Below are 22627 nucleotides of genomic sequence, written 5' to 3' on the forward strand. Positions count from 1 at the left end.
TACTTTAGTATCTATTTGACACATCTTTACAATCACCTTTCAACGATCGGCCAATTGATCAGTGATGACAAAAGCTTGAAATAGCCACAGGTTGATTAACAACTTCGGAAATATCTCCCGTCACATTTATCGTGTCGGCCATTTTCACGTATTGTACTTGATGTAAATGTATTACGACGCTCTGTCATTGTAATTGACTTACTGAGGTAATTCTTAAAAAGTTCTTCTCATCTAATGAGGATATTGTTTGGAATATATTTCTTGTAAACATACTAAAACATCTGTTCCTGGGGTGGGGGTGGTGGGGGTGGGGGTGGGTGCTGGGGGGGACTATTTTATTCCGGGATGGGCTATTAAAGCTAGCAGTAAGTCAAGGCACCATGCGTGTATATGAGCTGTTATTATATGTGTTTAAATTACGGTTTGGGGTGTTACTAAAATACACTGACGCAAGTATATTCTATTCAAATCAATTGGATAATTGAATAATGCTTTCTTTTACATATTACATAACAGCACTGCACAACATTTGAACAGTTGCAGTAACACACTACGGTAATCGCATTAAACACCATTTTCAACTGTACAGTGTTTCAGTATTTCAGTTATATCACGGTGTATCAGACTGATGTGGGATTAAAATCCGAATTGGTTCAGGCCATCCAACGGGTGTTCGGGAAAAGGTGAGCGTATCCTGCCACACAAGGGGCATCCGTCACAAACACATGCAAGGACAAGTCAATTGTTCACCTGAACAAAGCACGGAAACACACAATGATGCCCGTCCTCACTTTTACCGAGCATGTTAATTATATTGTCCGTCAAAAACATGGACGAGTATAAACAATATGTTCATTCACGTAATACATGTCATTATACATTTTTACAAAATGTATTGACTCGGAGCATTATTTGTTAATCACAACGTATAGACTCGGCATGCAGCTGAACTCATCACCCATCCCATTATTGATAATCCTTCTTAAAGATCTATGAAATCAGAAGCTGCAACACTTTATCTTTTAATTGGCATGTCAGACTTCTATTTCATAACTCAGTTTTATTTGCACGGATCACTATGGAAGGGTCATTGTCGCGTTGTCGCACTGACGCCCTTACAAATACAAGCAAAACGTGTCAAAATTAACAAAAGCGCGACAATTGGCCATTTGTCGCATTGTCGCGTGTTTGTATTGTCGCTCTTTGAATAATCCTTTTCTTTATTTTACAAAAGGGCGACGATGCCGTAACGCGACCACCTTCACCCTTTTCGGAATACAATAAATGGTCCGGCCAGGCCCGTGTGCGAAATACGCTACAGTCGGAAAGCGCACGTTAAATGTCCTATATCAGTCAGTCAGTAACGCGACATTTTCAAGGTCAAAATATGTCTCGTTGTCGCATTGTCGCCCCATCACAAATGTGTATAAAAGGCCTACAGTTTAGTTATGTTACATCTGTCGTAGAAGTTCAACCTGATACATGTAAGTCTTGAAATGAAAACACAAGTCCGTCCGCGAGTCCATAACGTTTTATTGTGAGCTCTTCTCTAAAAGTGCTTAGTGTTCGACTCCCAGTTCCAAACACGTAGTACCTCATCAACAATCCACATACCTCTAGTGCAGTGGTCTTCCGGAAGATCTTACTCTTGACCGCATTAGACAACTGACGAGTGCACGCCTGACCTGTGACCTCGTTGCAACCCTCATGAGGTGTTTCCCGAAGGGAGGGGGGTAGGAAATGTGTGCTCCAGCCCAGCGCAGAGCTCCCGACACACTGTATACTGAATGTTGTATACAGTATATTGCAGTTGATATACTGTATACTGCATGTGATACTTATTAGCGGAAATGTTACAACTTTCAAGATTCAAGATTCAATTTGCATGTATTTCATATACAACAGACCGCCGTCATATATCACTGGAATACTGCTGAGAGCGGCGTTAAAACAATTTGTTTTCATATTGGAGCGCTGCAGTCATTTAAAATAGAACCGTAAACATATGCAGTACCAACTCACTCACTCTGTTTCGAATATTCAGCAGAAAATATATTATTAACCAGGTCTTTGGGAAGAGATATCAGATTTTTATGAGCAGTCACATAGGGATGATAAAGGACCCCTCGCTGATTAGGTTCTTGTTTACTTAAGAGCAGAGTTGGCCATGTTAGGTGATATAACCAAAATCCAGGAGCTCTGGCGGAGGGCAATCTGGTCTTGTTAGTGTATGGTATGAGCTGTGGCGTTGACCCAAGAGAATACTGTAAAACATGAGACCAACTCAAGTCTTTCATGATTGGGAAAGTCTAGATTTCCACAGCCCTAGCCTGAAATTAAGAATTGTTCTAGGCTCCATTTTAATTGTATTATGTTCATTTTGTAGACATGGATGGACCAACCAGGAGAGAAATTGATGGAATATTAATATCACATGTTACCACTGATCCAGTTAAATTCATCACACAATAATATATTAGTATTTTACATTACAGCATTTAATTATTAGGACATGATCATGTACATGTTCACTGTAGTAATGTACACACCAGTCAACTTGATAATAATATATATTATAGTGTAGCGCGGCATCAACGATTACTTTATGATATCCTCACTTGTCATCGATGTATTGACATCGAAAAATGGACGACAATTCGAAATTCTTATAAATAGCTTCAATAGGGACAGCGCCGGTGTCAGTACAATTTTCCTAGTTAAAATATGTCTCTACAAAATATAAGCAGACAAGAAAAATATTTTTTTATTAATGCTTACTTTCATTGATAGAATTGAGTCAATCTAGGCTTGCCAAATCGTTCTAGACTTGGGCTGGATTCCTTTTAAATTTATTCTCTATGGTCTGGGAGACGAACGGGCGTCAGTATCGCATGGAGAACTGGGACAGCCTGAATCAGTGTAATCGGATATGTTGTGGAGTTTCGGTTTTGGGCTGTTTGCTGAATAGAACAAGGGCTCACGAACAAGGGCACAATGTAGAGATTAAATCATTACCACCTCTCTTTATATCGGATATGTTATTGTGATTTGAAATCTCTTTTGGAGAATTGCGAGTTATGTATACTCTGTATTCTTTCGTCATGGTAGCATATATATTTTCTATGTTGCTTTTTGAATTATCCACAAATAATGATAACTACAATGTAAACCTCTCTTAGGAGATATACAATACTACTTCTGAAGGGCATATCTGAAAAAATGGGACTTATCAACAAATGTTTCTTTCTGAAATACTACCCGTTACAGGCATTCTGATCATTATATTATACTTTGTACAGTTTACATGTATAAGTCAAATAATGGCAAATTGTGTATCTTCCTACATTTTGAATCAATTATAATTTCTGCAATAAAACCTAGGCATCAGATAGTGATATAAACGAATATGATCCCTACTGTGATCAATGAAATATCAATTTCGTATTATGAATTAGATAAACAGAAATATGATAGTAAAACAAATTATTTTAATCTGTTCGTGTATGTAGGTAACGAGAGATCTAGGCAACTCACTAACGTAGCCATTTGTGAAAAATGAAATATTAAAGGTTTAGGGGGTTGAACATGTACATTGAATGACAGGGAAGAAAGCAACACAATAATTAAATTATGAATCAAATTATGTTATAAATATAACAGAATATATAGAAATATAAGTTTAATTTCTCATTGTTGGAAGGTGTTTAATAATAGATTTTGTTTGTTGTTTAACGCTATCTTTAAGGAGGTAGATCTATATCATCCAAATGTCCACATATATATATGAATAAAGCAAGTCGTCCTGAACTCTTCCTTAATAGTAGTTTTTGTTTGATTGTTTGTTGTTAAACGCCGCACTCAACAATAAACCAGCTATATGACGGCGGTTTGTAAATAATCCAGTCTGGGCCAGACAATCCAGTTATTGACATCAAGAGCACCGATAGACGCAATTGGGATACGCCTGACCACCAGATTACGTTAGTCGCCTTAATACAAGCATGGGTTGTTGAAGGCCTATTTTAACCCGGATCTTCATGGGTAATGTTTTTAATAATAAGGTTCAATGAAATTCTGTATATGTCCATAATAGGTGTGTATAAGTAAATTGATAATATATCCATACACGCCAATTAAATGGCTGCATATGGTTCTTTGGTGAACTCTTTTACAAGACTATATTTCAAGACATGTATTTGATATTCAAAATAACTCCACAATAGCTACACAATGGCGACAAAACGGTACCAGCATCACAGATATCTATATAATTACTTTTAAGTTAAATAATGTATCTAAATAGCAAATTAGAAGGATTAAAAATATACACTTCCGACATTTTTCGGGGTTTTTTTCGTTTGGAGAGAGAAGTAGTGACAGTAGTGACTGGTATCTGATGGGTGCAAACATGTGTCGGGTGGCTGTCTCAGATGGCTCTAATTTCGTAGCTCTAAAGATCAATACGGCGATACAGACCGTGATGTAGTTTGTCTCACAGTCCCTAAACCATATTATTTTCCCTTCCGCCCAGGCCTTGCTGCAATGCTATAGCCTCAAATGAAACAAAGCCTAGATGTTCAACGGGTTCAGGCTGAAATTTTTCCATCTCACTTGGGCTCTTTTTGAATTTAGATATAGTTTCTCGTTTTAACCAAAATAATGTATTTTCAGAGACTAAACGTTTGTCTAACCGTGAATACAACTATCAAAAGGTCCCATGCATGTCTATATTTCTTCAGACAGACTCTCCATGTTCCTATCTATATGTATCAAAAGACAAATGAATTAAATTTTAGAGCACTGGTGAATAGGTTATATGCGCATGTAAGCGTCGATCTACAATATCCTTTGCGCAAAATACATATATACTGATGAATTAACGTAGTAATTCTACGCAAATATATGCCCAGATGTATACATAAGTTTCATCTTGTGATCTTTATTCGTGCTTTTAGCTCTTTTTCTACATTAGATTATGGGGTGTTACATCACACCAGAAAGCCAGGTCCAAATTCAAGTCATAATTTCATGGTCCGTCTTGTATGTTGGAAACCAATATCGTAATTGCAACATGGCTGAATATTGCTAAACGTTTTACCCGATTACCCGATTACCCACATAATTATTCCATTTTCTTCGTGCACGTTCTACAATCATCTACGATCACTATCTATAAGGAGGTATATCTATATTCATCCAAATGTACATACATATATGTCCACATACATATGTATTAAGCAAGTCCCACATTCTGCCTTAAAAGATAAATGCTAAGCATTTCCCCTGTATGTATTTATATACGTAAAAATCGTTTTTATGTCAACGCTGATGCAGTGAACGTACCACAGACCTGATGCTAAAATAACATCTCATCTCTGAAATGAACATATTTTACAGAAAAAAACAGTTGTTAAACAATAGTTATAAAATATAACAAAAAGGAGCCAAGAGACTTTCTCCATTTTGCCAAATATTTGTTTCGGGGTCTGTATGACAGACACACCTTATTCTTTAAAGTATAAAGGTAAGTACAGGTAAGTATAGATGTGGTATATATTCAAATATGTTTGTGATTAACCCGACCTTGAAAAATATTGAAGGGTGAGTGGTAACTATTTATGTCATTATTTCGAATTAGAATGACAGCACATCAGAAAAGCATGGCACTTTAATATACGTATCTTGTTAGCCCAATAGTGTTTTAAGTAAGAGCAACATGTATATCGAGAGTATAGGTTTGGTGCGTGACTTACCCCACATTACTGTCAGAAAGTGTGCATGCTCTGTTTATCGGGAATAAATGACATAAGGCGATTCATGCGGGTAAATACGATTTACTTCAGAACTAGTATAGATTACTTTAGGTCAGGAGAAAATGTATGTTATTAACAGAACTTTTGATTTCGGCAAGCTTCGTGCTCAGGGGTTTGTTTTGGCGGGTTTAAAGGATTCGGGTCCTGGCTTGGTCTTTGTTTTGGACGTGTAGCTGGCATTTCCAGATTTGACGTATCAATGACCAAAATGATGTCTGATGCAATTCTCTATTTTGACTTGTACCGTGTGTTTCCGTGCCTTTTCGGCTGAACAATTGGCTTGCCTTTGCATGTGTGTGTAGCGGGTGCCACTTGTGGATCGGGATGAACTCGCCTTTTTGCGATCACCCAGTGTCATCATTTTATAAGGTGAATAATTAAACATGCATGCTCCTGGTGTTGTCGGAATCGTGCAGTTGGCGCTACTTTTGGCAAGGGTTTCTTGTGATGATGGAACGGTTTATGTCGTTTTTGTCAACTGATATAATCAACTGTGATATAATGTCAGTGTATATGGTCATGTAATTAAGAAACCAACCGCGAGTCGGAGTTGTTTATTGTACGATAAACAACGACCACGACTCGTTTATTTTTTATATGAGATATCAACATTACGTACGACCGCGGCAATGCCAGATAAATCCATTTTATGAACAGGTGGGTTTGAATTTGGTCTTTCCCGCATATTCTCACAATTTTCTCGTCTGCACCTTTTCTCCCAATACCGATTAACATTTCGCTCCTACTTTCTGATGCGATTGTTCGGGCATTGCATTTATCTACCTTCCCCAGCTACGTCTATTGGGAACAACTCACTGGACACTTCCCTCTCACAAATAACATCAAATCTACGACGTCCTCAAGTTGCGAGTGCATGTTCGAATCTCCATAAATGACGTCATGATAGAACAAGGTTTTATCGTGAAATAAATATCGCTTCCTTCTTCTTTGTTCTTTGCGATTTATCGCGTAGATGTCTTATATCAAATGTCAATTTCTCATTGCTTTATCATGACGTATCCGTGTCATAACCAATCATGTAGCAATAGCAAATACAAATATAGTTGACTTAGAATAGAATAGTGTCATGATATATAATTATCCTTTGGTGTGCAATATTTCCGGTTGATAAATCTAACATATGATTACTTTTAGTAGCGACTACACATTTTTATATTACTTTATCAGGTCTCTGTAACATTTGCAAAATAAAACAAATTTAATAATACAACTGAACTTAAATGTATGTTGTAATATCCTTAAGTTGCTGAGAGCGACCATAAACAAAACATAATATCTTTAAGAATTATGTTAATAATGTCGATGCTAAAAATAATCTCCACAATATCCATACCTCTTTCTCCATGTTTAATGTGAAACATAATAACTCTTTTTAATGATCTGAAGGAATAATAATGACAATAATATCAAAATAATATCATCATTATTTATGTCACTTATCCTCAACTGAAGCAGTCCTCAACACTATACGTTCAGAGAAGAAACCCATGAAGATATTATCAATGTAACATACATTAATGGAAATTTGATGAACAGTTGATTGAACAAATGATATTATTTGGTCGAACATCTATCAGCCAATACTACATTATTAAAGGCCCGAGTATTTCTCCCATGGGAGAAAAATATTAGCCTAGCCCATGCTCACCAAGCAGAGGGGTGACTGAAATATGAGCCTGATAGAGATCTCTGCTTTGGTCATGGGGCTATGTAGGCGTGTGCCGTATGTCACCGCATGGCACCTCTAATGTAAATTTAGTGGAGAAAAGAATGATAAAAATTCTACAGAAAATGTTCCTAAAATGTGTTGAAAAAACATTTTAAGTAATTATTTTTTGTCAGTGAATACAAAATATCTTTGTGTATGTTGTTTTTATGACAATAGGAAATCAGCATAAGAATTCCATTATGTGAATGTTGAATCTATTCAACTTCTGTTACATTCTTTCCTTCTTTTCATTGATAGTATTTGTATTGTATGTATACTGAATATTAATGAGGAACAAGATTACAGTATTAAAATAATCATACCTTTTTATAGAAATGAACAAAATAGACCAAATTCTGCACCAGTTATCAATCATTCCAAAGAATAATGTTCTACACATTCTCCCACTGATGTCCGACATACTCCTCCCTGTCAGTCTTAGGCATCCATTGTCTTGTTTTCCTGATAACACAGTTGGGCATTATGTCCCTCCTATGCCACCTGTAGTATGTCATCCTTCTGTCTTGTCTCAGAGCTGAACATTTCCTGGCTATATATCGTGCTATATCGTGGATCACGCCACACATTCATGTTTCGGAGTAATGTCCAATATTTCTTATATAGTACCTTCCGGAATTGACGGTTTCTAAGGCTAGGAAAGGCATTCTGAGATGGCATCCAAGACTGTCTGTACTGTTCATGTGTAATGCATGGATTGAATAAACAGTGGGGGCATTCTTGATCCCCATCTCCTCCTTGGTCAGCTGGGATAGGGGCATGTAAATCATCCCCTTCACGGTCATCACTCTCTTCACTGTTTTCTCTGTTATCTTCTGATGTCATTTGTGGGTTATTAGATGATGTGCAGTTCAGATCTCCAGCATGATCAGCAGGCAATGCACGTTTCAGTTCCCAACCATGGTGTGTAAATATACCATCTATGATCTGTTCCATTTCGTCAGTAACCAACAGGCATAAAACATGACGGTTTTCCATTTTCTTCTTGCTTGTGAGAGATTACAAAATGGTACCTTCTAGTGAGATGTTCAAGACACTATATGGAAGGCATATTGGCGATTGTAGTTAAACGAGCATTGTTTTGTTTATGACCCTTCCCATTTCCTTAGGAAAACTGTCTGTCCCAGGAATGACCGCTATCAATATTAGTCTGGAGGAAGTGTCATTCAACTGTAATGACCAGTTTGCAATATTTCAGTTTAATGAATCTTCCTTATCTTGACAAAAAATGTAACATCACCTCTTGGCATTTCCTGTTTAATTATTCCTTGGCATTTTCCCAGGACCATAGAAATTATAGACCATATGACAAAAAACTGCAGTCTGTATTTTGCTTCATACAAGACAAGACACATCAGTGAATCGCAATACTAGTCATGGATCCTGGAAAGAAATCGGTATATAACAGCACCCATCGAAAGGATGGCAGGCAAGAGAGATTCAACCTGGAACTTCAGTGTGGGGCAGATGTGAAGGACAGGATAAAGAGGAAGATGTGCAGAGTAAAAGAAATTATTACAGGCAATATGCAGGGTCTCAAAGTGAACAATGCAGAAGCCATTGAAAGAATTCTGGACTTGTACATAAATGCGCACACAAAGGATGCAGATGAAGCTATGGAAGATGCACCTGACATGACACCAAACTACAGCACTACCGACATGGGGGATGTCAACCAGTGCATATTTATGACAGCAGTTCAGTCTGTGGATACACTTGCAAATATGACTGCTGATCATGTAAGAACTTGCAGAAATGCAAAGTTCTCTGCAGTTAAAAAGTACTGCCGTGGACATGCAGCGGTTTTGGATATATCCTGTAAGACCTGCAACACATCTCTCGCCCCATGGGCATCGTCACCATACCTCCCAAATCAAAAGTTTCTCGTCAACTATAGAATGGCCCATGGATACTTCTGTAGTGGAATGCTCCATGTGCAGTACGAGCGCATGTGCCAAGCTGCCAATACTGGACATGTATCTCTTGGGTATATGCGAGAAAATATGCAAGGTGATGAAACTGTCTATAACAACTGTGTGGCAGCGGAATATCAAGACAGCTGTGACAATGCTTTGAGAGAAGAAATCGGCATCACGTTCATGTCAGATCAGGATGCTGAGGCAGGAATTGACATTATGACCGATGCGCGACATGGATGGCGTAAGAACTCTCAGCACACGGATGTTGTGTGCATAGGAATAAATAGCCATCAAGTTCTGAGAGACGAAATTGTTACCAAGGAGGAGGATTCAGTGTCACAGCGCCATGAACGACTCGGTACGGAGAGGATCAATACCTATCTGGAGATGCACCCAGATGGACCTGTATCTGTGAGAGTGCATGCCCATGACAGAAACATGTCAATAAACAAGTACATTCGGACACACCATCATCTCACTCTCAACCAGAATGACACCTGGCATGCCTTGAAGGCTGTGGAAAGAGAGCTAAAGAAACTTTCCAGTGGATCTCAGCACAGACATGGTGTCACGTGGCATGAAGAGCTGAGTGACAAACTTTCTTCAATTAGAACACACATTAATTACGCTTTGCGGAATTCAGAGGGAGATGAAATCAAATTACAAAAATGTGCATGATAGATGCAATCCTACTTCCCGGTGCAGAAGAGAGAAAAATTATGAACCATCAAAGATAATTATAACTGATCCGAAAGCAGAAAAATTGTTAGCTGTTGCACTTCGAAACAGTCTTATTTATAAACATCCAAAAGATTTTCTTTCAGCAATGGACACTGCATATGTAGAATCTTTCAACAATGTAATGAATGTATTTCACCATAAACGTGTATCATTTGGCAAATCTGAATATTTTAGGAGAAGTCATTTGGCCGTTTTACACTGGAATGAGAATGTAGATAGGGACTCCACCAGTGAATGGGTGCCACCTGCCAGAAGACTGGCCCCTGAACTGTGTGGTCACAGGAATGCACCAGGAAAGAAAAGATTGGTCAAACCCAGCTATAATTATCAAAATGCTATTTGGAGTCATTTTATGAGAAAGCTTTATCCATGGTTATTCACATTAGGAATTCCTTTCTGTCAATAGGTATGCAAGAAAATTACTAGCAATCGTGATATTTATTTATTTATTTATTTATTTACACTGAAACATGTTAGAGAAGAAATCATGTTGTGTCATTGTCATTATTGTGTAAATTTCTTTATATATGTGCAATTGTACTTTATGAATCCCACCTCTTTCTTAGCATTTAAAAGTATTTTCTTTGAAAAAGCATATGTTTTGTCTCTTTACCAACATTTCGTTCATTTATCATTATACTCTCATACTGAAACACTTGTGGTGACAGCGGTAATGGTCCCAGATAGCCATCTGTCTGCATTCCCCTCCACGACCTGGCTGTGTTTACAGTCCCTGGCTACACCCTTCACCCCTCCCAACTCTCACAGATGGACTTGTCAAACGTTAGAAGTTTTGAATTTCTTTAGAATTTTCAAATTTCTTTTTCAAATATCTATTCATGGCAGTTATTTGAACATTGTATTTATAGGCTGATGTACTCTCTGAAATCCCTGGAATAAATGGACTAAAAATTGAGCATGGATAAGCCTTAGAACTATTAATATTTTCAAAAGAGCAGTCCAAGTGCTGTACCATTTCAACGGCCTGAAGTCAAGGTTGGCACTGCCACCTTTGGAAGAGGTCCACTATTTATAGGGGACGTAGGCCTTTAAATTGTGAGACTACAGTGATTTTTGCAAGGCTACTCTCATAAATGTCATGACGCATTTGAGGCCAGGGTTCTTCTATACTCGCATTAATGTGCTGACTTATTATTGCGTTAATTTCATGATTAACAGTATTCATGAAGAACATTTCACGTGGGACCAACAGAGGGAAATATGACTATCGACTATTTTTATATATTTAGCTAGCTAAAACGATCTATTGGTTTGATTTATTTTTATGGTATCCACAAAATAAGTTGGATCCGTTTTTCCGTTTTTGTTGTTCTTTATGTAACGCCGCACGAAGCAGTATTCCAGTTATATGACGGTTGTCTGTAAATAATCGAGTCTGGACCAGACAATCCAGTGATTGATATCACGACCACCGATCCACGCAATGATACAATGACATGAATCAACCAAGTCAGCGAGTCTGACCACCCGATCCCTTTAGTCGCTTCTTACGACAAGCATAGTCGCCTATGACGGCAAGCATGGGTTGCTGTAAATCTATTCTATTCTAAATCGGATCTTCAAAGGTCAAGTGGGATTCAACTGATATGTTAAGATGAAATAAAACTGAATTATATGTGCTGTTTACATATCAAAGTTTGCCAAAGTGTTACAAAATGTTTAGCCACAGCAAGGCTGCGTATTCACAACTTATTGTGGTAGGCACAGTATACCTCATGAGTCTTGACTGAGGGAGAGGGCCGTATTCCTCCTTGTGGGTCACCTGCTTGGTAATATGGGACGGGAAAACTGCAGGGGGTGAGGGCATTTAAGTTGATGGTACAGACAGATAACAGAGATCATTTTACAAATGTGAAACCTCATTCCACAAAGGAAGAGGCGAAAGCTGGTGAGATTGGTGAGATTTACAGAACAAAGGCAGTTATTTCTATTTTCTTACTGACTCTCGAGGATTCATTTAATAAAAATTCGTGTGTGCGACATTAAATTTGGGTCACAATCTTTCTGTCTTCTTTCATTTGTCATCTGAAATACCATCCCTTCGTGCACATGTGCGTCCTGCTCAAGTTACCAAACACATCCTGTTTACGTACACCTGCAAGATATATATTACGCCGAGGAGAATTTACGATTATACGTTGATACGTCTAACTGCTGGCCTGGTATGCAATGTCATATTTCTTATCGCCAGGTATCACAGGTGTGATACCAGTCTCCCTCAAGGAGACGTCTGATTAAACTCTTTGCTTCGTCAATGCTTCGTCTAGCCCAAACCGGTAACTGGTACCACTAGCAACGAAGACTGACAATTAGTCAAGCATCCGTCACTCGATTTCCATTTTGATTGATAGTTTGATTGATAGATTGATAGATTGATAGATTGTGAGTGAGTGAGTGAGTGAGTGAGTGTTCCACTGGTATGTCCGGATCTGGGTACGGGTCACCGGCTTAGCGTCACCGATCTAGATCGATATATCTATGCAGAAATAGGTCATCCATGCGGATAGCGTAATCTCGATTAATGTATTCAGGAACCTTTCGTGAACAACATTTATTGAAAATGAGAACGGGGGGATAGATGATGGATTTAACAACAAGTAAGTTCATCTTGAGCGGGACGGTTTTCGTAGGCAATAGATGGATGAGCATTATGAACTATGATTCTCTTTAGGTAGAAAAAGATCCACGATGTTGACCTGGTAGAAGTGTGTAATCAAACTGCACAGCATTGGTCTTTGATTGATTGTGGCGTCAAAACAAACTTATTCGTGTACTTGATCTGAATGTTCATCTTAATTGTTTTGGATAGTCACGGAGCCGTGATCCAGAGAACAGGGTGTCATTAGATAAAATTGAAGTAATAATAGCATTACCAGAAAAAACGGGGTATAACCTCCCCTCAGGAACACCAGAGTAAGTCAGTACAAGATTGAAAACTGCCCCATAAGTATGTATGACAGGCTAGTCGGGTATTGCTACTTGTATATGTGAAAACAAAGTTATTAAAATTAATAGCAAAACTTATGAAAGTCACCAATAAACGTGTATAAGTGTTACATCGTCACTGCAAAAATAATGAGTGTTGTCTTTAGTATTAACATTCAAATACGTGATATCTATATTAGCGATATTGTCTACGTTCCACCGGTGAGTAAGCGTTAGGCTTACTATCTCGTAGTATAAATGTTGCAAGAAATTGTATTTCTGAAGACATCACGATACAGTTTTTTTACGATGCATCACGTCTGCACCAGCGCTTACCATAAGATTAACTTCCAAACAGCTGAGAACTAATGCTCTTACGAGTACCATAACCCGCGGTGACTTTGCAGATAATTTGTTCAAAATGGTCACAACCGCTTGATTGTCAGTGTTGAAAACAACCTTCTTGTGTTGGAGGTGATGACCTTGCAGGTTTACTGCAATGATTATTGGAAATAGTTCTAAAAATGTAATGTCAGAAAGGAAACCAGCTTCAATCCATTCCTTTGGCCACTTTTCTGAAACCCATCTTCCGTTGAAATATATCCCAAATACCATGTCTTCTGCACCTGCACTATCGGTGCATCTGATAATTATCCATCCATAACCTATTATGAAATACAGATGTGCCTTTGTTGTTTCTGAAGAAGAAGAACCATGTTGATAAATCCAGTTTGATCTCCTTAGTAATGCGAATCCTGTCATGTGGTTTGTGAACATACTTCGTGGAGTCAATCATTCTTCTAGAGAAAGGACATCCCATAGGGATAGCTCTGCATAGACAATTTAAGGTTCCAATGAGAGACCGCATCCTTTCCAAAGTGATTTTGCGTTTTCCCATTAATTACGAGAGTAGATCCAGACACTTGGCAATTTTATCTGGAGGAATCCTGACCAACATCTCCTCTAAGTCAATTTCTAGGCCCAAAAAGGTGATCTTTGTACAAGGTTGTACTGTTTTTTCATGTGCTACAGGGACCCCCAAGTCTTCACAAAGATTCATAAAAGTATCTAGTGCTATGCTGCATTCATTTGTATTCATCTCACCTCCAAACAGAAAGTCATCCAGATAATGTAAAACATCTCCAGCTTGAATTGTTTGTTGGACAGCCCATTGAAGAAAAGATGCAAACTTTTCAAAGAGAGCACAACTTACCTTGCATCCCATGGGTAGGCACATATACACATAATACTGTTGCTTGAATTTTATTCCTAAGTCTGAATGATTAATAGGACAAAGTCTAAAAGCGCTCTTTATGTCAGACTTTGCTAACTGGCAGCTTTTACCTAAAGTTTGAACTATTTCAACTGCACTGTCAAAACTAGTATATTTTACTCATGCTGACTTCTCCTCAATGTGATCATTAACTGATGAGCCTATCTGACAGGATAAGTGGTGTATTATTCGAAACTGACCTGGTTCTTTTTTAGGTACAATACCTATTGGTGATATCCTGAGATTACGAGTAGGTATTGGTCGATACTGGAACGGACCTAACATTCTCCCTGCTTTTATTCCTTTATTAAGTTTATCATGAGTGACCGCAGTGTTTCCTTCTGCAGATTTTAGTTTATGTAAGGAGATTCTGTTTCCTTACGAGGACCACTATAGTTCAAAACAAAACCCTGTGTAGAACCTTCTATTAATTCTGCTGCCGCTGCCTGATCCCGATCCGGATACCTTTCGAGCAAAATTCTCAATACACTAGTCTTAATGGGTGAGAAACCTTCAAGGGAAAGCTGAAACTTTTGGCTTATTTTGGTTTGTTCGAAATCTGCAGGATTTCATGGGATAATGTTTGGTACACTGAATACAAGAATGGGAATACTTACCGGTAGTTGTAATCATAACATGGCCATGGGCGACGGCCCTGCATGTTGGACTGGGGTGATCTAGTCCGCATACTCTGTTTGGAGTGGTTGTTCTTGAACATCAGCCAATAATCTGGATAGATTCTTGCCCATGAATTGCTGGGATCGCGTGCCTGTCTAATTCTAAAATGTTGATCATATGATCTCGAACCTATACCATCATATTTTTGTCCTGCCTACCTGGTATTCATATACTTAATCTACTGTTGGTGCTTTTCTGGGAATCTTTTAGGGAAACGATCATGTAAATAAGGAAGCATGTAGACAATGCTGGCTGAAGGTTTTTTTCATAACCTCAATACCACCCCTACTATTCATTGTTACCATCAGATCCGGGATAGAATAGGTCTTCAGTAACCCATGCTTGCCGTAAAAGGCGACTATGTTTGTCGTAAGAGGAGACTAACGGGATCGGGTGGCTCGCTGACTTGGTTGATGCATGTCATCGATCCCAATTGCGTGGATGGATGCTCATGATATTAATTACTGGATTGTCTGGTCCAGACTCGATTATTAACAGACCGCCGTCATATAGCTGGAATATTGCTGAGTGCCGCGTTAAACAACAAAAGAACCAACCAATGTTACCATCCCAATATGCTGTGATTCAACAAATCCTGATTGGGTTGTCTTCAGGATAATAATGATAATTCCAGATTTTTTCTTTCAGTGATTGTGGCAATGGGTCGCTTATCTTGTCTTGAACACACCAAATAATGGGGGTATCGTTCATATCTTCAGCAATTTCTGAACTAGTTAGGCCACTCGACTGACCACCCTGTTCATGGTTTAAGTTGATTGATGGAAAGGTTGAAACAGAAACCGCCTCACCTGATTTTGGCTCCTTTTTGGTCTTGTCAAACGCCATTTTCAATCTCTTGTAGCCACCTGTGGTCCCTGTCCCGTCAGTGTTCTGCGTCATCCGTGTTGCGTTGTCTGTCCCCTCTGTCTCATCTCGTTGACGCTTTCGGCCGTCTTCCTTCGCCTTTCTTTTCTGTAGCTTCTTGCCTCGTGGCATACTGTTGATTGGCGAGACGTTGGTTACATTTAACTGCACATAGCGTTCTGACAACATCGACAAGAAGAGACAATACGCGACTTGAATCTGTATATATAGTCAACGTTACCAAAGGGGGGTAACTCTCAGGGCCCATCAATATTTCATGCCGCTAATAAATGAATTTATCCTGGTATTATATCTTTTACTTAGCGGATAAACTTAATTAACTTGTTGTTTTAGTTTGGAAGATGACAGGTAACATGCATTAAATATAACTTTTGAAATGGTATACATGAATATGTTTATTTTACTGCGTTAATTTTGGATTATTATTGATAGTATTTAACACTCAGTGGTTGCATTGTTGTGATAGCATTTTTTTCTATTTCCAAAGTGCTCTTATACCACATACTTCATTAGACCACTTACCAAGCTGGAATTATCTGTGAAGAATTATATTTGAGAATACAACCTTCATTTGGAATGAAATATCTGACATATATCATTCTTCTTTCTAGGTATAGGAGCTTCCGTTGACATTCTCAAGCCAAATCCAGGGTTGAGAGACTGTACTCTCCCCAGGGAGTTCACAGTGAGTGTAAGGACACACAATGACTCCGTCACTCTTCAGTTGGAGACCAGCACGTCGGTGAAGAAAACAACCCCAGTATATGTATCTAGACAGGATGAGAAGGGGAACCCAATCATCGTCAGGGATACAGTGTTGGAGCTGGAGGTGAGACTGCTGTCATAACTCAGTATTTGTTGCAAGAGTTGTTATAATGCAGATTAGATGAGAACGTATGTAGTATTTTAAATATTCATGATATCAATTTTTACAGAGATCGTTTAAGCATATGAGCAAAAGGGCATGTACGGGTGTTGAAAATACAAGAAACTAACCCCGAACTGTTTGTGAGACTTTTATCGATGCAATAATCATTCTTGACATTTAACCAAGTCAAAATGTATTTTTACATTATCTAAAGGGTGGGGTGTGTAAACAATTGTCAAAATATCATTTGCATATTTCATTTTCAAAATTGATAAAATCATTTTTCACTATTATCTTTTATATAGAAATTTACTTTACCCTTCTCAAAAACATTTGACGCATGAAGATCCGTGGTAGAATGGGCCTTCGGGAATCATTCTTGCCGGTCATGCAGGTCATGGTAGTCCAACTGCGTGGATCGATCCTCGTGATGTCAATCACTGGATTGTCTGGTCCAGACTCGATTATTTACAGACCGCCGTCATTTATCTGGAATAGTGCTGGGTGGGGCGTTGAACAACAAACAAACAAATAAAGCAATTGCGTATCTCGATGTTCTTGATGTCTATCACTGGATTGTCATGTCCAGACGAGAATATTTAAAAAACACTGAAATATGGCTGAAATATTGAGTCCGGCGTTAAACAACAAACAAAATAAAACAAAAAATGTTTTACAATCTTAACCATGTTTATTTCTGTCTTGTTTATTAGCACAAGAATATTTAATCTTCAAGGAAACAACCGTCCGTGATACATACCGGCGTTTCAAAAAGCAAAGAAAGAAGTGTCGCACCTATATCTGCAAATACGTCACTTGCTAACTTTGGAAAATATATGTCATAAAGCTCATATTAACCTGATATGCATAAGGGTTAGCTAGGCATTAGCTTAATTCAAAAACGACACTCTCCTATTCATAAAGAATGTCATTTCCTGTTGTAATTATTAACACATACCTTTTAATTTTCTTTCAGGGAACAGCCGAATACCAGGATGTGATTCACATGGCTAACGTCGAGGTTACCTGCGTTATTAAGGAGGAGAACCAACCGTATTATGCATTTGTATGTGTCACCACTTTTCAAACTAATATGAAAATGTTGAATGGCAATTGATATAATCTGTATGATGCGCCCATAATCAATTAAGATCAACAGAAGAACGCCTGTGTCGATTGTACAGATAGTTCTATACATCAAGTTCCTTTTAGATGGGAACCAGAAGGAAATGTCTCCAGAAGGAGTTCGCTATCAATTTAAATAATACCTTTAAAGTAAAACAGGTTTATGTCTTTATGAACGTGACGCCTCATATAAAATGCATTTCGTTTACATGTGCTACAATTCGTTCATATCACTCGCGACTGAGGCGGACATTTCGAATACAAGGATTAGAATTATTGTGCGAGCCACAGATTGTTCCATCTTTTGAAAGTTCACCAAAGTAGCTGTATTGTAAGGTCATAAAAATAGTTTTAACAGATATATATTTTGAGTCTATGAAATGTAATTCAACACGCCAATCATGAAACAGATGCAAATTACAATTGTTGTTTATACACCAGGAAGGGTTTATCATGCTCAGTGGACCAAGTATGTATGAGCTGAAGCCGTCAGGAACAGAATCAGCTTCCAGTGATATCAAATACACACTTACTTCTTCCCCAGTACACATTCCACCAATAGATAATGATGGTAAGGTGTTCGTCGGTTTAACGGAAACAAATAAATCATCCGTTGGATGTTCTAAAAATAATTTCTTTCGCTCTTCCTTTCAGAATATTGTATGTTTTGTCACACAAAAATCCCGGCTGCACCCAAATATTAAATGGTCGGTCCGTTATGACAGTAAAGTTATCTGACATTATCACATGGTAGTGTCGACTATGACACGACCAAGTAAAGAAAATGGAGAGGGGCGTTTTTTCAAGGTTATATTTGTAGAGATACGCGAATGCAAGACTGGTTCTAAACAATCAATAATATTTTGGCCTGATAACCGATAGTAAGTTGTATTGCACATTATCAAGAAACAGAAATGAGAAATGGTTAACGTATAGGTTACAAATCACATGAGTAAATGTCACATGGACATTTGTGTATTGTATTCAGATGATGCCGAGAACGGTCAGTCAGGAAGTGACAGTGAGATGATGGCATCAGAATCCTTGAGGAAGAAGCGCCAGATTCAGGAGCCAATCTACGTGGACGTTATTACGGTGATAGCGTTCTCTGTTTATGAAAGGTACTTGTCTTTTACCTCACAACAGTTAAACCAATCAATAATCTCATACTGCAATGTGTCTTACCTAGCAAGATATTAATATCTCTGACATAATAAATACATTTGCCATTCAATCCCTGCAAATAAATCCTTTGTATTGTGTACCATGGGAGAATTTATCTTGTCAACGCATTTTCTGGTAGTTGATTCCTTTGTATGTGACAGATGGTATTCCAGAGCAACCCAGCTATCCGAAGCCTTAAAGCACCAGGAGACAAAACAAGGCATCAAAAGACACTTTGCACATCTTGTAAACGGGGTGAGGTTTCTACTAGTAACAACTTCATGAATACTGTAAAGGCGACGTTTACAGTATTAAAGAAGCTGTTATCCATAAATTGTGTCTACTTTATATTTTGACAATTCAAGAAATCATTAGGTAAATTAAACAGTTTAGCATAGATCGCTTACGTGATAATATGGGTTAGTTCGGATAGAAATTGACGAGTTTAGATGTTGTCATGATCTTATTATCATTTTTCCTGTAGAGTTAAGTAACCTTAACATACTATTTCCCTTTCCATAACAGGTAGATCTCCGTTATAAGAAGGCGTCCCCTCTGTACAACATAAACCTGGTAGGATATATCATTGAGGTAAGATGTTTGCCTCCAGGGGTGTTAGGTAAACAAACACTGGCGTGTTATATTATAAGTAACAACTTTTTTTATTTTATGCTGTATTGATGGTGATATCTGATAGCGTCACTGTGTAGGTGACACTAAGTTTACCTTGTGTGAAGGTATTATGTTGACATCACCTATCATCACAGTTCATATGTACCAAACACAATTCAGCTTAGCTATGACGGTAGATTTACCCCAAAGAAAGTAGCTAGATAAACCATTTTCAAAAGCACAATAACAACAAACACAGGATTACTAAATTTCCAAAAACATGGTTATGATAAGACAATATTGATATTATCGTTAATAATTAAACAATCTGATTCACTCCAATATGTGAGCCTAGGATTTCTGTTGGATATAAACAACTTCAATCACTAATTTAAGACATGTAACCTTCCACTATGTATCGTTTTGTTATACATGTATGTCTCTAGGTACTCCATGTATCATTAGTATGTATGTATCATGGTACTTTGTGTATCATTATTATGTATGTATCATGGTACTCCATGTATCATTATTATGTATGTATCATGGTACTCTGTGTATCATTATTATGTATGTATCATGGTACTCCATGTATCATTATTATGTATGTATCATTGTACTCCATGTATCATTATTATGTATGTATCATGGTAATCCATGTATCATTATTTTGTATGTATCATGGTATTCCATGTATCATTATTATGTATGTATCATTGTGCTCCGTGTATCATTATTATGTATGTATCATGGTACTCAATGTATCATTATTATGTATGTATCATGGTAATCCATGTATCATTATTATGTATGTATCATGGTACTCCATGTATCATTATTATGTATGTATCATTGTACTCCATGTATCATTATTATGTATGTATCATTGTGCTCCGTGTATCATTATTATGTATGTATCATGGTACTCCGTGTATCATTATTATGTATGTATCATGGTACTCCATGTATCATTATTATGTATGTATCATTGTGCTCCATGTATCATTATTATGTATGTATCATGGTACTCCATGTATCATTATTATGTATGTATCATTGTACTCCATGTATCATTATTATGTATGTATCATTGTGCTCCGTGTATCATTATTATGTATGTATTATGGTACTCCGTGTATCATTATTATGTATGTATCATGGTACTCCGTGTATCATTATTATATATGTATCATGGTACTCCATGTATCATTATTTTGTATGTATCATTGTACTCCGTGTATCATTATTTTGTATGTATCATGGTACTCCATGCATCATTATTTTGTATGTATCATTTTACTCCATATACCATTTTAGGATGTGCAGTTACCACGACCGTTCCAAAGTGCTGTAGTTAATGAAACGAAGATAGATGGTGATAGACTTCTCAGTGGCACAAGGCAATGGAAGGCTGACACACCAGGATTCCCTGACAATGACCACATTATTGTGTTCACAGCGTGAGTTGTCACAATCAGCTTAAAGTATATTTAAAGAATATTAAATTCACACATTTCCCTGACCATCTTATTCCCTGTTGTGTTATCTCTGTATTAGTTGCCCGTGTTGTACTTGTGTTTGTTTTCATTCATTAGTTCTCTTTGCTTTTTGTCTGAAGCACTGGTGATGCAGGGTTGAATTTGAACTCGCTCACTCTGTCCGTTCTAGATCGGCTTTTCTTGATATCTCTAAACAACCTTTTTTCTTTCTATCCCACTACCTTTTTTCCCCCAATGTTCTGGGTACACATCTCGTTATTTCTGCATTTACAAATATTTACCACTTACATCAGATTATCGTAGGCTGGAATCCCAAATTCGCCCTGATTATGTTTCCGGTATTGTGGTAATATGTTCACGTCTGATACCCTCACATCGGGTCAAGGGTAGAGCCATTTACAGCAATGTAATGAACACTTTATAGGAAGGAACACTCGACATCGGTTCAAATTTCAGCTTTAAAACACTTTAAATACTGACATGGTATCAGGCTCAAGATGTCCAGGAGTCTTCTGGCGGCAGCATATTCATGGTTCACAACAAAACATGAGCTAAAAGTCAGCATCGGAAACAAAATATTTTCAATGAATCGAAGAAAAAACGACACAAGGCAATTTGGCTACTGACGCTTTACAACATCAAACATAAATCTAACACGTAGATATATGACTGAAATTATGCTTAAACTTAATTAACTCTATCAATTAAAGAATCCAGGGCTATCATTAATATGGTGATTCTCTGTCCTGCTAAATCTCTGTTGGTGCTCAAAGATCATGTCATGTTACCAATTCGTTTTAGGAACGATCTGTTCATTGTGGCGAAAACCGGACAAACGAGAAACCTGCTTGGTGAGTCGTAGTATATTTTCTTTTTGATTTTGGATTGAGAATCTAAATATTTTAGCAATGTATACATGCCTTTGGTAACACTTGGTTCGGGGATACCTTGATGTGTACTCAAAAGGAAAACTAATTGTGGTCATATTATATTATAATTATTCGTGTTAGGAAAGACATTACTCAAATCGCCTCTGGATTTTCATCAGGAAAACTAATATACTTCTGTTTAATTGAGATATGAAATGGCTAAGGATTTGCTTTACACATATTACAAACAAATCATAGTGAGATATGTGTTGTTCTTTACCCAGTGTTAAGAGTATTGTCATTTTCATGTTCATCTGTTCGTCCCAGAACATTCCTGAAAACGGCATCCAGCTACCGTGCGTTTTGTGTATTCAGGTAGAAAACAATACATCTGGAAATCCACATATTTCGCATTATCATAAATGCATATAATCACTGTAACCTTCATAATTGAGTCTACCTTAATAAGGTAAGCAATGCAAACGGCA

The 22627-nt window shown here is 37.6% G+C and overlaps 1 protein-coding gene across 1 annotated transcript in view; it reads left to right on the plus strand.

Annotated features, from left to right (window-relative positions):
• LOC139458628 (uncharacterized) overlaps window positions 1-22627 on the plus strand; it is a 43729-nt gene that overhangs the window by 6470 nt on the left and 14632 nt on the right. Inside the window, exons 2-9 of the mRNA XM_071240051.1 lie at window positions 16614-16831; window positions 17847-17936; window positions 18437-18566; window positions 18984-19116; window positions 19321-19414; window positions 19685-19750; window positions 21089-21231; window positions 22072-22121. Of these exons, the coding sequence (XP_071096152.1) occupies window positions 16614-16831; window positions 17847-17936; window positions 18437-18566; window positions 18984-19116; window positions 19321-19414; window positions 19685-19750; window positions 21089-21231; window positions 22072-22121 (924 nt within the window). The remainder of the gene's footprint in view (window positions 1-16613; window positions 16832-17846; window positions 17937-18436; window positions 18567-18983; window positions 19117-19320; window positions 19415-19684; window positions 19751-21088; window positions 21232-22071; window positions 22122-22627) is intronic.

Source organism: Haliotis cracherodii, unplaced genomic scaffold (genome assembly GCF_022045235.1).
Source record: "Haliotis cracherodii isolate W230 unplaced genomic scaffold, xgHalCrac1.p SCAF_13, whole genome shotgun sequence".
NCBI classification, from domain to species: Eukaryota; Metazoa; Mollusca; class Gastropoda; order Lepetellida; family Haliotidae; genus Haliotis; species Haliotis cracherodii.